General features: G+C 37.6%; 1 protein-coding gene across 9 annotated transcripts in view; it reads left to right on the plus strand.

Moving 5' to 3' along the window:
• Positions 1 to 17,720, plus strand: part of STAU2 (staufen double-stranded RNA binding protein 2) — a 308,045-nt gene that overhangs the window by 231,061 nt on the left and 59,264 nt on the right. The window contains exon 14 of one of the 9 annotated variants that reach the window (XM_029222759.1): positions 8,952 to 9,670. The exons of the other annotated variants lie outside the window; for them this stretch is intronic. Within the exon in view, the coding sequence (XP_029078592.1) occupies positions 8,952 to 9,047 (96 nt within the window). The 3' untranslated portion in view covers positions 9,048 to 9,670. Of the gene's footprint in view, positions 1 to 8,951; positions 9,671 to 17,720 lie in introns of those variants that run through there. 9 annotated transcript variants of the gene reach the window in all.

Genomic DNA, 17,720 nt, shown 5'->3' on the forward strand with positions numbered 1-17,720 from the left:
AATCAGTAATCTGTAAAATTTAAAATGTTGTTAACAAAACTTTACATTAAAATTTAAGTTAACTTTTCTTAATAATTTTTAGATTCTAATTACAGTGCAAGTGGCTTACAGTTTGTTGATAATACAGATCATTTTAAAAGAGTCTTTCCTCTGAGCCAGGTCATAGATTTTTAATAGAAGGTCATACAACTACTGCTGCATTTTCATATTGTTCAAAAATGTGACAAACTTTAATATTCAGACCCACTGATCAGACTGAGCTAGCTTTATTTTATATCTTCTTTTGACATTTGCCATAGATGGACTTGAAAATCATTCAGTCATCAGACTTCATTGTATACAAAGATGAAAGAAGTATCTATTCGTAGAGGTAAAATGTCAGTTTGGAAAAATGTTATTTTGAAAAATTGTACGTGCTCATTGTAGATCACTTGCAGTTGTGACTACTATACTTGCTTCATCATGTATGTCTCTATTTAAGCATCTCTCTATTAATCTGTCTTCAGGGGGATGCCTTTCAAAGGAGCAGACATTCCTATACTCCCCCCCCCCCCAATAATTTAGCACGCATGTCATTAACTTGAGTTCAGTATTTGTTTATGGTTCCTCTGTTTCCTTTTGAGGTAAAATTTACGTACAATAAAACGCACAAATCCTAAAGTGTACCAGCTGACAAGTTCTGACCATATGCCTGTGCAACTCAAACCCCTATCAAGATATAAAACATTACCATCACCCCAAGAAGTTCCCTCAGGTCCCTTTTCAGTAAATCCCAGCCCTCGCCACCATCAAAGGCAACCGTTGTTCTGGTATTATTCCATGATATATTAGTTTTGCCTGTTGCAGAACTTTATATAAATGAACTCATATATTGTACACTCATTTGTGTAATGCTGCTTTTACTCAGCAAAACATTTTGGGGATTTATCCATGTTGTTGCATGTACCCATGGTTTTTTGTTGTTTTTTTTACTGCCAGATAGTTTAGTATTTTATTATAGGAATAGGCCACAGTTTGTTTATTCATTCTACTTTTGATAGACATCTGAGCTGTTTCCAGTTCTTAACTACCCTGAGTACAGCTGCTATGAACATTCTTGTAGAAGTCTTTTATGGATATGTTTTCATTTCTCTTGGATCAATCCCTAACAGTGGAATTGCTGGGTCATAGGGCAGGCGTACATTTTATATAAGACACCGTTAGATGCTCCCAGCAACCGCGTGCAGAGTTCAGTTGCTGCACATCTTTGCCAACATTGGGCGTGTCCTTTTCATTTTATCCATAATGGTGGGTGTGTAATGATACCTCATTATGGTTTTAATTTGTTGTTCCCTGATGACTAATGATGTTGCGTACTTCTGCATGTGTTTAATTGGTCATTCATATATTTTTCTTTGTGAAGAGTCTGTTCAAGTTTTTGCCCATTTTAAAATAGGTTGTTTGTCTTTTTATTAAGTTATAGGAGTTCTTTATTGGTATGCTAGATACCAATTCTTTGTCATGTATGCTTTGCAAATATTTTTTCCTCAGTCTTTGGCTTCCTTATTCATCTTATCAGTGTATTTTCATGAGCACAAGTTTTTAATTTTGACGCATTCCTTAAAGTTTTACATTATGATTATTTATCTCTGCTTTAAGAAACCTTTGCCTGGTCCTGATTTGTGAAGATATTCTCCTTTTTTTCATCTAAGAGCTTTATAGTTTTAGCTTTTACATTTAGGTCTAAGATAGATCTAAAGTTAATTTTTGTGTGTGGTGAGAGAAGAAGTCAAGGCTTTGTTTGTTGGTTTGTCTGTTTACATGTCGTGTTCAGTTAGGGAATCCTAACAGAGTTGGATTACTTTGATGTTTTGTTGAAAATCAAGTGACCAAATAAGTGTGGGTCTATTTCTGGGCTCTCTATTCCATTCCATGAATCAATCTGTCAGTCTATATGCTAATATTACTGTACTTTATATTAAATGAATGGTGATTTTTAATAGCTTTATTGTAGCTTTATATTAAGTGAATGCCCATGTGTAACAGCTGCATATATGCTGTTGTACGTAGGTACCTTTATTTTCTTGCCAATTTAAATTTAACTTAATTTCCAACTTCGTACTACCATAAAAAATAACTGCTACGAAAATCCTTGCACATATATCTTTCCCTGCTTGTTGAATTATCTCCTTTCAAGGTTAATTTCTATATGTGGGAATCCTGGGTCAAAGGATGAGGACATTTTTCATTTTGATATATAAACCCAATCTGTCTGTTATACTCCCATCAACCTTAGTATTAGAGTACCTGTTTCCTCTTACCATATGAGGAGTTAAACTTCTAAAAGGTAAATTTTGATAACAAGAATTAGCGAACTTGGGCCCTCTGGTTGTGTGTGTCTGTTTGTGGGATTGTCATTTACTTATGATTCCTGCTAATTTTTGTCTCTGAATTATGTGGAAAGTGTTTTCCAACAGGGTACATCTTGCCAATATGAGGTGGTTAACTAAGCCTCAGGTTCTACTTTCGCTTTTGTTGGTAATGACTGTGTGTTGATGGGAGCAGTAGGTGAGATTGACTAAGCTGGTGAGCATCGCTATGACAATGGAGTCACCTCTGAGAACTTTCACTGAACTCTGTACTTCGGCTCTCAAAAACAACAAAAAAAATCCTTGAACAATAGAAAATAGTCTGGGCTCATTTAATGGATACCTGGTAATTTTCTGACATAATAGTAGCTTGTATTGCACAGTTTACGTTGCCAATCTGAATCAGTAACAATGAAATGCTTTATTATTTTTGTACTCTATATTTGGACTAAACTCTTAAATGTTGAGAGTTGGAAACAAAGCTTGGTACGGGCCCTCTTTTCACCACCCCCCCCCCCCCCCCCGCTCCACCCCGACTTCTTGGTGATGTGGGGAAGGAATTTTCCATTAACTCTCTTTGTGGCCAGTTTAAAGAAAAAAAAAAAAAACCAAAACATGCCACATCAGGAAAACACTGAACTATGAGATCTTGCCCAGCTTAACAGTTTCTTTCCTTAAGTATTTTTACATTGCTAAATGAAGCTTAAATCTGATTTATTTCTTAAGGGTAAGTATAATGAATGTTGAGCTGGGACGTCAGCAGATGGACATTCTAAGACATCAAGAAACACATATGTGATCTCTGACAAATTACTTAAATCTCTGCTAAATCTTTGTAGGCCTCAGTTTCCTCATCTGTAAAACTAGGGGCCTGATCTTTGTTCTCTCCAAGATCCCTTGCTGTTCTATAATTCTTTGATCGAATCTGTTCTAGATTTCTAACTTAGCATAAAAGTTTGTTTGAAAAGCAGTAGATTTTAAATATAGCTTAGCTAAATATTTTGGGTTAGAAAAGAACATAAGTACAAAAAATTTTTAAATGTGTTTAAATCCCTTAAACTACAATTTCCCCAACTGTGCATGCTGTGCCTTCCTAAATAATGTCAGAGCTGAAGCCTAGGATAACTTTTTTTCGTGCAAGCACACACAGAAATGTTAGGGGAAATAGACTGTGTGCCTTTTCGAATCACCTGTTGAGAAAATGGGCAACTATTGACAAGTCTGATTCATGGCTGAGTGACTGCTCTGCTAGCCTTCACATGATCCCCACTGAGCAAAATCTTTGACCGCCTGCTAAACGAGGTCTGTTTGAAGTTTCTTTTTAACATTTCCAAAACGTTAATTCAGCAGGATGTCTCCACTGGGGTTCTCCATGTCACCAAATCAGCAGCTGTTGAAATCCATTCACTTCAGCATGAAATGTTTTCATAAGTGCTTTTTTTATTTGTGACAACAGCAAAGTAAACAGAAGACTAGAATTCTACCTCATTCAACATGTACATGTGTTAAAACTGCTTCTGATTGCAGTTTACATTCGTGGTATTTATTTGCAAGCATTAATACCAACAGACAGTTTTACTACAGAGTGTTTTCTTTTCAAAGTAATTTATCTAAACATCCATGCTTTGAATAAGTAAGAATTTATACTGTGTCTTTAAAGCAAAAGTTTATATTTCTTATGAAGCCCTGATTTGTGTGTGTGTGTGTCCATAACTGGTTTAGGATATGTTTAAATCTCCAGATGAACTATTTGTTAAGTTCGCAAATTATAGTAGTGTCATTGTAAAACATAGTAGTAAAGTATGGTAGTATTTATAAACTCTTTCGGAAATTTCCCACTTGAAAAGGAAAAATATTAAGTTTCCAGGGACATAATTTAACAGGATAAAGTAATGTAAAATTCTTGAGGTAAAGAACTGAGGGCTGGCAAAATCTGATGGTAAAGATAAGACGCACCAAGGTCTACAGATTATATTGAATTGTTTAAATAGAACTGTACTCTGTAGAGCTGGGATCTGTCCATATATCCTTAATTGACGGCGGAGTTAGGCATGAGGACTGCTACATTTTCTCGCTTTGGTTTGAGCTAAGTCCCTTTTTCTGTTTATTCTGGCTTTAAAAGACTTAAGTGTAGTTTTATAAGTTCATTAACTAGCTTCATTCTTTGAGATGCATTTCACTTCCATATTATCAAATTTCATGACATGCAGAGAATTATCAGATCAACCCATTATACAGCCTAGCAGCATGAAGTCTTTTTCCATCTACAGGGAGAACATTGTGTAAATCAGGCTCTCGGGTTTCAGTGAGAGGCAGAGGGTTGCACGGTGTCCATTTGTCAAGTTGATTGCACCGCAGTGAGGTTACATTAGCTTGTCTTTGAACAGAAGTGAAATCTTATGCAAAGCTCCCCTTTCTGTCATTTACACTAACATCCATCCTCTTAAACCAAGGCCTCGGAGAAAAACAAAGTGATGGCACAATATAATCAGTCACTCAAGTTGTCTGTCATCTGTTTTCTTAAGGAAATGACTTTTAAGTCAGAGCAGAGAACTGTAGAAAATTAACAAGGGTTGTAGTAGTAAAAGTAGGTGGAATTTTTTTAAACTGCAGATGTCTTTTTGAGAAGATTTTATATGCAGAATGCCAAAAAAGATTCCCCCATCCTCTTTCTTTGATAATGAACCTCCTGAAATGTATTTCTTCTAGAACAATAGACCTACTGCTGTTAGCAACTGGAGTCTTTTTTGCTTAATGCTGCGGCTACATGTTAATGCTCCCGAGAAACTTCCTGAAAACTGAGTCTACAGAACTCTCAGCCTCATTGGGTCCTCCGACCATCAGCTCACTGCCTTTCAGTTCAGAGCTGCCGAACTTCAGTTACCTAATGGCAAATCTTGCCGATAGGAGGTTGCTTTGGGGTAAATGGTACTTTAAATGTAAATTATTGGCGTTTCATTACCCAATATTACACTTAGATAATTTCTTTAAAACTGTTCGCCTCTGTTGAAACCCTAACTGTATTGCCAGTGATGGCCAATCTAAGGCTGGTGATCAAATTTGCAAGTTTTATTTCCCTAAGCCTGTTTTATGGGCTGAAACACTCAGGTCATTTGCACCCTGTCTCATTCATCATGAAGCAGTTAAACTCAGATTGTTAAACCAGGAGAGATTAGCTGACAGACAACAACGGTACATTAGATTAAGACCTCCTTCGGTTGTACTGAACTATTTATCCATTCCGTTTGTGTGACCTTTATAGCAAACTGTGTCTTTTTGGTGGATTTTAAAAGAAGCAGGGAGAGAATTTTAAAACAAGGGGAAATAACCAGTCTTTTTTCAGCAAGGTGATTCATATTTTTTATCTTTTTCATTTGGTCTATCAGTCACTAACACTGAAGACCTCCTGAAAAAGAAGCAACTTGCCAGTGTGCTTAAATGTAGAAGAGGTCCCCCTTGCATTTGCTCTGTAGACATATTTAATAGTTACATTGCTGTTCTTTTTTTATTTTTTATTTTTTAATAGATCTTTATTGGAGTATAATTGCTTCACAATACTGTGTTAGTCTCTGTCGTACAACAAAGTGAATCAGCCACGTGCACACATACATCCCCACGCCCCCTACCCCCGAGCCTCCCTCCCACCCTCCCCATCCCACAATCCCTTCTGCCAAAGTATTGCTAAGAGCACAATCTTTTCTTAAAAACTATTCTAGAAAATCTCTGAAGAATTGGTAGAAAAAATTGACCCATACTTCTCAGTACTGGGGGATAGAAACTTGGATTTTCATTTCAACTTGTACTTACTTTAATTATAGTCAAATGCATTTTACAAATTGCCACTGTTAGTAACCCCTGCAACCCCCACCCCTGTGAGTTACTAAGCATTGTATTATAGCGAAGCTTTATTGTTTTCTTCCCTTTTGAAACTTATGTGAAGATTTGGAATTGGTGAACTCCTGAGAAACCCAAGAGATCAATCTTGATTTGTTTATTTTTCTTAGCGAAGATTTTAATAGCCTGGTATAGCTTTTTTCTCTTTTAAGAGCATTCCTTATTTCCTCTGTTGAGGAATGAAATATTGTTAAAAGCAACTCATAAATGAAAAAGCGAAAAACAGTTTAAGTAACTGAATCTTTCATTGTCAATGAGGAGACCTCAAATTGAAAAGACTGATCTTTAATTTCCCGTTTCCTCATATTTCTTCCCAATTTAACCTCAAGGTGATTTTTAGAGATATGGCTTGAGTGGTCAATTTACCTTTGCTTTGGAGGAATTTATTACTGCTTTATTTCCTTTATTACAACTTTATTTCCTTGGACTAGCAGAGACATAAATGCTGGATTCTTTGTAATCAAAAGCTATTTTATGATGAATTCCGTCTACTAAATAGGAAACTTGTACGTATTTTTTTAACCTTTGAACATTCACAACTGGATGCAAACATGATGTCAATAGCACAGTAAAAATATAAAAAATATATATGTTGTTTTCTGACTTTAGTCCCATCTTTTTATTTGGAATTTTAAATTATGTTTGTATATAAAGGTAATTTAAAAATGTATACTCTGTATAAGAGTACACTTACATCACCCCTTTGTTCTTTTAAAGGACAAAAAGTGTTTGTGGTAAAATTTTCATTCTTTCACCCATATATTGCTTAACATTTACTGAGTACGAACTTTGTGCCACAAAACTGAAACTGTTTTTGCCTGGATTAAATATTTGCATCACACAAAATGTTTTTTCTTTATAGTAAACTGATTTTTTTCCCAAATTAGATAAGAAAATTTACATTTCAGAATCACTGATTCTCCCAAATATTTCATCACAGTTAATATAAGTTATGATTCATTATAAAGCATGAATTCATTTTTATGTTATATATAGGTTGTACCTAATGAAATTTTATATTCTGGTTTTTAAGTAACTTTAATCTCTCCTTTCTTAGATGCCAAATGTTGGTTTTCTCTTGCTGTATCAGTTGTTAATCTGAATCAAGCTAATTTGGTCTAGGATTATTTAAACCACTGTTCAACATTGATAATAATGCCACAATATTGCCTTGTACAGATATATTTAAAGCTCTTAAGATGTGCCAAGATGCTTTACATGTGCAGTTGGCAAGAAAAGTGTTCTTTTTCATGTTGCAGAGTGCGGCAGGAACAGGCAAGAGTGGGACATTAAACAAACAAACAAATCAGATCCCCTGTCACCCTCTTTATCAAATAGAAGGGCACTCCAGGGTGTTTACGGGAAAGGAGAGAAAAGTACATTCTTCATCCATAATCACTGCCATGTTTGGGAGCCCCCTCTATTATTACAGAAAATTCATAAGTCGTCTGGTCACCTCTTTATTAATTTCCAGTGACAGCGGTTTTCAGTTTGGGGAGGAAACACCAGGGTTCCTCTCTTCTATCAATACAACCAACCTCCACTCCCACCACCCACCAGAGTTAATAGCAGGCACTGAGTCCCAAGGTCCTTCCCAGAAGTAAGTTCTGGAGAATTCTTTCAAAGGAAGTTCTTTGCATCATTTCCCTAACTGCCGTATGGATAGCATTGTCAGCTTGATGGACAAGAGAGTTCTTAAGCTGTGGCTCCATTAAAATACTTCCTTGCTTGAACGATGCCACAGGTTGGGGGGAAAGAGCATATTACATTTGTCAGTGCTACCAATTTCAAGAGTCAATGGCCAATGAGAGAGGGAAATTCTGAAATATTAGATACGGTTTTCTGTGACCATTATAAGAGATTTTCTTGGATTTCTAGCTTAAAACAACCTTTTAAAAGCAGATATGGAGAATAGGTATTTTTCAGGAGAAACCGAGAGAGCATTTTCTGTTATTAGAGGTCATGTTTGGTAAAATAATTATTTTGCTTTTAATACAAGTAGATAGTTAGTAATATGCAAAACCAGTCTCTAGTACAAGCTTACGACTTCAACTCCTTGCACATAAAATTTGTTAATTTTTCTCTATTTATATAATGTTTTGAGTAACCTAGAAAGGAGGTAATGTGGAGGAAAGAAAACGCCATTGAATTATTCAGGTGCTCATTTACTTGAAATAAATCACATAGAAATTTATTTGCACGAAGAGATATACTAATAGTAAAATTTTAAACTTCACATTTACCTTTAATTAATAGATTTAGTTATTTGTTCGTTTACTTATTTATTCAACAAAAATTTAGGTATTTGTTAGGGGCAGGCCCTGGAGATTCAGGAGCCAGCACACAAGATTCCTGTTCTCACTGAGAGCACACAGTCAATAAACGGAATGACAGTGTGTCATGTACTTAGTTGATGCAGTTTCAGTTTAGTTGTCCGTGGAGAGAGGCCTGGCCTCCGTTTTTTTCCTCCCTGTCTGGACTCCTTATCGGAAGAATCAAAGATCCTAAACGGTATACCCCAAACTTCCTTACCAGCCTCTCCTCCCAACTATCCCACAGACACTCCGGCTTTGGCCAGACCACCTAATTTTCCTCGGGCTTTCCTGACTCTTCATTTTGTTCTTGCTTTTCCTTTCATAGTTATATTGGTTCTTGAAATCCCATTGCAGAGGTCACCGTTATCCAGAAACATGTTTCTTAATTCTCTAGGCTGGTTCAGAGCCCTCCCTTCCTGAACCTCCATGCACTTTTCACCTCTCTCCTGGAGCCACCTGGTCATTGGATTGTAAACTCCTCGAGGGCTGAAGATCGTCTCCTAAGTCCACGGAATGGTGCGGAGAAGAGAGTCAATGGCTATATATCATATTAAACTGATTAATCATTTTAGAACAAATTATTATTTTAAAAGTGTAGGGATGTAGTTCTCTAAAAAGCAAAACAGAGCAACATTTTAGAAACTGCCTGTAATGCCAGTTGCTGGTGTTGAGGATGGCGTCATGAATTCAAATAACAGGGACTGTTCTGGCAGTGCTGGCTGCCATGCTGCTGCTTTTGCCCATGGGATTCAGGACGTGTCCATCTGAATTTGGTCTTGGAAGAAGGATGAAGTACAATTATGATGTAAAATTACTAAATAATTAACAGGGTATGGAAAAAGCAAATACCTTAAGGTTATGTCTTCTAATTCTGTCAGAGCCAGTTGTCAAACCTTATTTTATTGGAGAAAACTTTGTAGGGAACCTTAAACTAACCTCCAGCGTGCGTAGTTTTTGCATTTTTAATTGCCATTGAGAGCTGACTGCCTTAACTGGGTCACACAATGAGCTAGTAGCAGAACTAGGGGTCCCAGGCTGCTTCCCTCTTCTGTGCGTAGCAGGAGACAGAAAAGCAGAACCTTTTCTCTATAACTTGGGTGTTGGTAAATGGGACTAACGTCCACCTTAAAAACTAAGGTATCATACGTCCTTTTACTGTAAGTAATAGGTGGGTTTGGTAAAACAGTATTTAGCCGTCCCTATATCAGAATTCATGTAATAAAAAGTCATACATTAACAAGGTTCTACTGTGCTAGATTTCACTTGTATTCCAGAAAGAATGTTTTAAAGACCGAAAATATTCAAATCCATCCAGCTGACCTCTATTCCATTGTATGATCACTTACACTAGAAATATAGATTTGGAACTAACCTTTGCCTTTTAACATTTCAAGGAAGTTACGTTAACTTGAACTAAATTCCAATGCTCTGTAGCAATTCTAGAAGCAGCTTCAAAACAATGACTTCTTCCATACTCCTGTACTCATAAATATCAAATTTTTTAAATTTGTTTTTCTATCATGTCATTATGCTGGCTTCTAAAATCTTACCATTTATTAGCAATATCCAAAGGGACCTACTGATAGGAACATGGGGACTTGATGAGCTCATGGTCATTGTCATCCCTGACTTTGTATGAAATGTAGACTTTTAAATTGTCGTTGACACTAAAAGTGAACACTAATCGCATCTTAATATGAGACTAACTCTGGGCATGACTGTATTTTTCTTTTCCTCGCAAAAACTGCTCCCTTGCTGACGGCATGGCTGAAACAAAACCCTTAGCATTTAAAAGTAAAGAGCAAGAGCAGTGACTCTGTAAACGCCACTTCAGTCAGACTCTGATACCAAATACAGCGTTACGTTCGATGCATGTAGGCATGGCCTCAGAATGTCCCACACAGTGAATCTCTGAGTCCCGCATATCAATCACACCTCCGTCACATACCTGGCCTGGAGCCTTAATGGAATTCCTCCTCGCTATTGCAGTGATAGCTCACTTCCTCTGTTTTTCCAAGTGGCTGCTTATTGTGCCAACTTCTTCAAGGAGCATTTTCTTACCTAAGCAACCCTGTAATGTTGTAATATATGCTGACAGTTCATTTATACAGTCCTTCTTGTTCCAAACGTTTTTATGTTCAATTACTGAAATTTAATCATCAGAAGAGATTGCATTTTCTCTAGATCATGCAGCTTGGCTTAAATGTTAAGTTAATAGTAAATTACTGAAATATAAGATTTCAAAGGTTTAAAAATTCAGTATCAAGAAAATTCATTGAAGTTTGAACTGATCACCTTTGAAATTATAGATAAGAGCTGTGTAAATGGTCACATATAAATCATATTTTAAGAGAAGTGAATTTGAAATTATAACAAACCAAGTCAATGATTGTTCACGATTGTCTAGACAAGTTGTGAGGGTTGGTTTGGTTTTTTTTTTTTTTTTTTTTTTTTTTCCTGATTTCTTCAAGTTCTTGTGGACATGCTTCTTGGTTTTATTTTACAACCTCCTCTCCTCTTAATGTTATGTTGTTAAAATTCCTTCAAGCCAAGTGATTCTTTTTAATCTTTTATCAGCATGTTGAAACACTTTTGCTGTAACTCCATTTTTATGCTACTAGGAATAGATGCCAAAAAGGGAAGACCAACCACTCTATCCTCCGAAGTTGTTTCTTGTTTTAGGCTTTTAAATTCTTCTGCTGACCGCTGACCACTGACCACTCTGTGCATGGGGCTTTTTAAAAAGTTTCTTGTGTAAGGTACAAAGCAAATATTAAATATTATTTTTGGTCCTGATACAAGGAAATTAGAAAAGGTATGGGAGCTCTGTTTACCATTCTTTGTCGAGAAAACCACCAATTAAGCCCTCCCAGTTGGCTAAATAGCACCATTTAATCTGAACCCAATTCTTCGTGTGATCCTGAAAATGAAGTTCTTAAGTTTTATTTAGTGAGTGGTTCAAATCAATTAACTATACATAAAAATATTGCAGTCCTCAATTATTGCTATATGATAAAATTTCTATACCGCAGTTAACGAGTCTTGATCTTTCTATGAAAAAATTAAGTAGTATATATAGCTTGTAACCTAAATAAAAGACTTCTGTTAAAAATAAAACTGAGTACATTTCATGCAAATACGTAGTCTAGATCATATTAAATGAAAGGTTATATGCTGAAATGACTTCTGCTACTGTTTCGTAAAAGAACTTTTTTGGCTTAGGGTGTTTGCGTGAGGGTGTGTGTTTGCATGTGGTAAGTTTACAAAGTGCCAAGGCAAGGACTTTCTTCTCTTTCCTTTGGATTCCTTTCATACCTAGAAATATGTCATGTATGCTGAAATAAACCAACTTGTTTACCATTCAAATGTGTATTACATTTTTGAACTCAAAAAAAAAAAGAGGTTCTTTTAGATCATGAGTCTTTTTCCTTTGTTCTTTATGTTTTGAAGTTATAACTAGTAGCTGTGGTGGCCCCAGTGGGAATTCTCTTGGATTTGGATTCAGGGAGAAATCTGCCACCTCACCTAGATTCCCCGGCAGTACGAGCACAGCTCAGCCGCTCTACCTGTCAGTAATGAGGAATGTAGTACCTGCCTGGCAGAGTGATAGTGGGCATTAGATGAGATCATGTGTATAAAGAACCGAGTGCAGCCCTACACCTGAGAGGAGCTTTATACATGGTATAGACTAGCAGCAGCAGCAAAAAGCAGTTCTCCGGGTAAAAAAGTACATTTATATAAAAGGAAGAACAATCCCACCTGTGTGGGATAGCACTCAAAAGACTATATATACAAAGACCAACTGCAGAGTAAGGAAACTTCACTGAGAAAATGACCTACCTTCTGTACTAGACCTTAAGGAAAACAAAAGTTCTGCCCTGTAGAGTTGTTTGAAGAGGAGGGAATTTTTTTTTTTTTTTACATCTTTATTGGAGTATAACTGCTTTACAATGGTGTGTTAGTTTCTGCTTTATAACAAAGTGAATCAGGTATACATATAGATATGTTCCCATATCTCTTCCCTCTTGTGTCGAGGAGGGAATTCTTGAGTCATCCTGCACTTTGATTCATCCCCAAGACTCGGTAGTCACATGCAGTGAAAATTCATTATGATGTTACCACAAACAGCATTTCCTACCTTTAAAAATCATAGCTGAGGGCTTCCCTGGTGGCGCAGTGGTTGAGAGTCCGTGTGCCGATGCAGGGGACACGGGTTCGTGCCCCGGTCCGGGAAGGTCCCACATGCCGCGGAACGGCTGGGCCCGTGAGCCATGGCCGCTGAGCCTGCGCGTCCGGAGACTGTGCTCCACAACGGGAGAGGCCACAACAGTGAGAGGCCCGCGTACCGCAAAAAAAAAAAAAAAAAAAAAAAAAATCATAGCTGAAAACTTAAAGCAATGAATGTTTCCCCATATTCCTGAAATATGATCCTATTTAAAACAAATGTTAGTTCTTTCTGTAGTTATTTATTCTGTTATTACACTTTAATCAGGAGTATTATTATATAACTAATTCAAAAACAGGCCTTTGGTTGGGGCAACATTATATAAATGTAAGGTTGCAGAAATACCCTTCTAGCTTGAGAAATGTTTTTTGGGTTCACCTCCCTACCACCAATAAGTATTTTCATCCAGATACTTATTCCTAGAATCAGAAGTGAGAGCGGACTCTAGGCAATGACTCTCAAACTTTGGCAAGCCTTGAAATTCCCAGGTACACTTGTTAGAACACGGATTTCTGGGTCCTATTCCAGAAATCATGATTCAGTAGGTCTGGAGTGGAGCCGGAGAATTTGCTTTCTATCGAGTTCCCAAGTGGTGCTGATACTGCCAGCCTGGGACTGCCCTGCTCTAAATGTCATCTTTTCAACCACACAGAACTTGTTAATGTATTGATGTTATGACTTTTGTCAGATATTTTATAGAGATGATTGTTCTATATACATGGCCGTCTGTTCTCTGCAAAGATATTCAAAGAAGATCAAAAGAAAGCTGAAATGGCTATATTAATATGAGATGAGTAGAATTTAGAACAAAGATCATTACCAAAGATAAAGGTGATCATTTCATGTAAAATAGACAGCTAGTGGGAAGCAGCTGCATAGCACAGGGAGATCAGCTCGGTGCTTTGTGACCACCTAGAGGGTGGGATAGGGAGGGTGGGAGGGAGACGCAAGAGGGAGGAGATACGGGGACATATGTATAGCTGATTCACTTTGTTATACAGCAGAAACTAACACACCATTGTAAAGCAATTATACTCCAATAAAGATGTTAAATAAAATGGGTTTTCCAACTAAAAAAAAAAAAAAGATCATTTCATGTTAATAAGGAGACCAGTTCATCAAGAGGACACAATCCTAAATGCTTATGCACTTATGAGCAGAGCTTCAAAATTTATGAAGCGAAAACTGATAGAACTGCAAGGAGAAATAGACAAATCTACAATTGTAGTCAGAGACTTCAACACCCCTTGCTCAATAACTGAGAGAACAAGTAGACAGAAAATCAGTAAGGGTATAGAAAACTTAAATACTATCAACCAACTTGACCCAACTGACATTTACAGAACACTGCACTGAACACTATACACATTATTTGCAAGTACACATGGAACATTCACCTCTACAAACCATATTCTGGGCCATAACACAAGCCTCAATAAATTTAAAGGGATTCAAATCACAAACTATGTTCTCTACTACAATAGGATTAAATTCAAAATTAATAAAGGAAAAACATATTGAAAATTTCCTATATTTGGAAGCTAAAAAGCACACTTTTAAATAATGGATGGGTCAAAGAAGAGATCACAAGGGAAATTAGATCCTATTTTGAATTGAATGAAAACAAGAATACAACTCATTAAAATTTGTCAGCATAGTTAAAGCAGTAATTATAGGGAAATTTATAGCACTAAGTGACTATATTAGAAAAAAAAGGTCTCAGATCAATGGCCTCAGCTTTCACCTCCAAAGATTAAAAGAAGGAAAGCAAATAGGCCCAAAGTAGAATAAATGAAATAACAAAGATGAGAGGAGAACTCAGTGAAATGGTAAACAAAAAGAAAAAAGGAAATCAGTGAAACCAAAACCTGGTTTTTGAAGATCAATAAAATTGATAAACCCCTGGCCAGAGTAGAGGTCAGGACAAAAAGAGAAAAGACACAAATTTCTACTCTCAGGGATGAGGGGTAACATTACTGCAGATTTTACAATCATTAAAAGGATAATAAAGAAATATTATGCACAGCTTTATGGCAATAAATTCAATAATTTATATGAAATGAACAAATTCTTTGAAAGACAAAAACATTCCAAGATGTTACTACTGATAGAAATTTCTGTTCTTATGTTGGAATGTGGGGTCTTTGGGGAAGAAATTTTTTTGGGCACATGGCTGGTGGGATCTTAGTTTCCTGACCAGGGATTGAATCCGGGCCTCTGACAGTGAAAGCGCTGAGTCCTAACCACTGGACTGCCGGGGAATTCCCAGGGGGAGAAATTTTATAACAAGTCCCGTGAGCAGAGAACAATTGGGTAAAGCTGACTATTCAGTAGACCCAAAGAAATACAATAGCCCTTGCCACACACTGCACTAATAATAACTTCACCTGGTCTTACAGCTACAGCTGCTCTTGTTAGCATTTCGCCCTGTTTTCCTTTTATACTTGGCCTAAAACTCTTGCTCGAAGGTGTTCCCTTTTCTTTATTGCCATATGGCGTACAAATATGATGATGCTATTTCCCAGAAATATGCTTTTGTTTGCTAATAAGAGGATTAGAAAATAAAGTTGAGGAACATTGCCAAAAAGCAGAACAAAAAGACAAAGAGATGGAAAATAAAAGTAGGAAAACAAAAGAGGTCCAACATCCAAATATTATATGAGTCTCGAAAACTAGAGTACAGTACAGAGAAGAAGGAAGGGAGTTTCCATATTGAAAAAACCCAGGGTGCATGATGAAATGGGTGAAAATCGCTCCCCACTAAAGCATATCATTGTGAAACTTCACAACATTGAGGACAAGAAGAAGAACTACAAGCTTCTAGAGATCACATGTAAAGGCTCAGAAATCATAATGGCTTTGGGTTTTCGAAAAGCAGAGCAGGAAGGTGACACTGAAACAAAGTTTCAACAAAGGAAATTCTAATTTCCTTCAGAATTCTGAAGGAAAAGAGTCACCAACTAGAATTCTCTACCAACTCAAACTATCCATCAATAATGAATGAACCAAATAAAGATAGATTCAGACATGCAAAGTCTCTGTGTCCCCTTTCTCAAAAACCTCCTTGAAAATATGCCCCCTCAAAGTGAGAGGAAGAACAAGATAGGACACAGGAGCTCTGATATAGAAACAGGGCAGAGGCCATGTCCACGGGGAGGATGAAGGGTGATCCCAGGATACATCACGTATAATGCGGAGTGGAGCGATATGATTCAAGAGCTAGACACCTTGACTGTTGTGATCATTACTGGAAGTGTACAGTCTTTTTAACCTGAAGACCTTATGCCAGGTGAACCTGGCCCAGATCCTTTTCTGTATTTTTTTTTCCCCTTAATCATGTATTAATGAAGTTCCTACCTTCCTCCCCATGTCCTGTTTCCTAATCGTCTGAGGACACTTAATTCACTTCCGCCAATATATTCTCCTGCGAGGTGGAGGTAGAACATGGTGAGTTTAAAATCAGAGGATACAAACCACAAAAAACCAAACAGCCCATTTCAGTGGGCCAAGGACTTAAGTAGACTTTTCTTCAAAGAAGGTATTCAAAGGGCCAATAAGCACATGAATAGATATTCAGCATCACTTATGTTAGGGAAATGAAAGTAAAAACTGCAGTAAGGGGCTTCCCAGGTGGCGCAGTGGTTGAGAGTCCGCCAGCCGATGCAGGGGACACGGGTTCGTGCCCCGGTCCGGGAAGATCCCACGTGCCACGGAGCGGCTGGGCCCGTGGGCCGTGGCCGCCGAGCCTGTACGTCTGGAGCCTGTGCTCCGCAACGGGAGAGGCCACAGCAGTGAGAGGCCCGCGTACCGGGAAAAGAAAAAAACTGCAGTAAGGTACTACTACTTCCTACTCATAAGGATGGCTACTGTCAAAAACACAGAAAATAAGTGTTGGCAAGGATGTGGAGAAATTGGAACCCTTGTGCACCGTTGAAGAGAATGTAAAGATGAATGATGCAGCTGCTGTGCAAAACAGTGTAGCAGTTCCTCAAAAATTTAAACATAGGATTACTATATGAGCCAGCAATTCCCCTTCTGGGTATATACCCAAAAGAATTAAAAGCAGGGACCCAAAGGGTTATTTGTACACCCATACAGCATTATTCATAATAACCAGAATGTGGAAGCAACACGTGTCCATCAACAGATGAACTGATAAATAGAATGTGGTATATACATATAATGGGATATGATTCAATCTTAAAAAGGAAGGAAATTCTGATACTTGCTCCAGTTGAGGACATTTTGCTAAGTGAGATAAGCCAGTCAGAAAAAGACAAATACTGTACAATTCCACTTACAGGAGGTACCTGTCTTCATAAAGACAAAGTAGAATGGTGGTTGCTAGGGGTTGGGAGTACAGAGTTTCAGTTGGGGAAAATGAAGTTCTGGAGATGGATGGTGGTGATAGTTGCACAGTAGTTGAATGTTAATGCCACTGCACTGTCCACTTTATTTACTTGGTTGGTTTCCTTTTTTGGGGGGGGGAGTATAATTGCTTTACAATATTGTGTTAGTTTCTGCTGTACGATGAAGTGAATCAGCTGTATGTATACCTATAGCCCCTCCCTCTTGGACCTCCCTCCCACTGCCCCCCCCCATCGCACCCATCTAGGTCGTCACAGAGCACCGAGCTGAGCTTCCTGTGGTTTATAGCATGTTCCCGCTAGCTATCAGTTTTATGCATGGTAGTGTATATACGTCAATCCTAATCTCCCAATTCGTCCCACCCTCCCCTTCCACCCCTGCATCCACATGTCCATTCTCTACGTCTATGTCTCTATTCTTGCCCTGCAAATAGATTCACCTGTACCATTTTTCTAGATTCCACATATATGTGTTACTATACGATATTTTTGTTCTTCTGGTTTACTTCACTCTGTATGACAGACTCTAGGTCCATCCACATCTCTACAAATGAGCCAATTTTGTTCCTTT

This window comes from Monodon monoceros, unplaced genomic scaffold, assembly GCF_005190385.1.
Source record: "Monodon monoceros isolate NGI ecotype Baffin Bay Population unplaced genomic scaffold, NGI_Narwhal_1 Super_Scaffold_14, whole genome shotgun sequence".
Lineage (NCBI taxonomy): Eukaryota > Metazoa > Chordata > Mammalia > Artiodactyla > Monodontidae > Monodon > Monodon monoceros.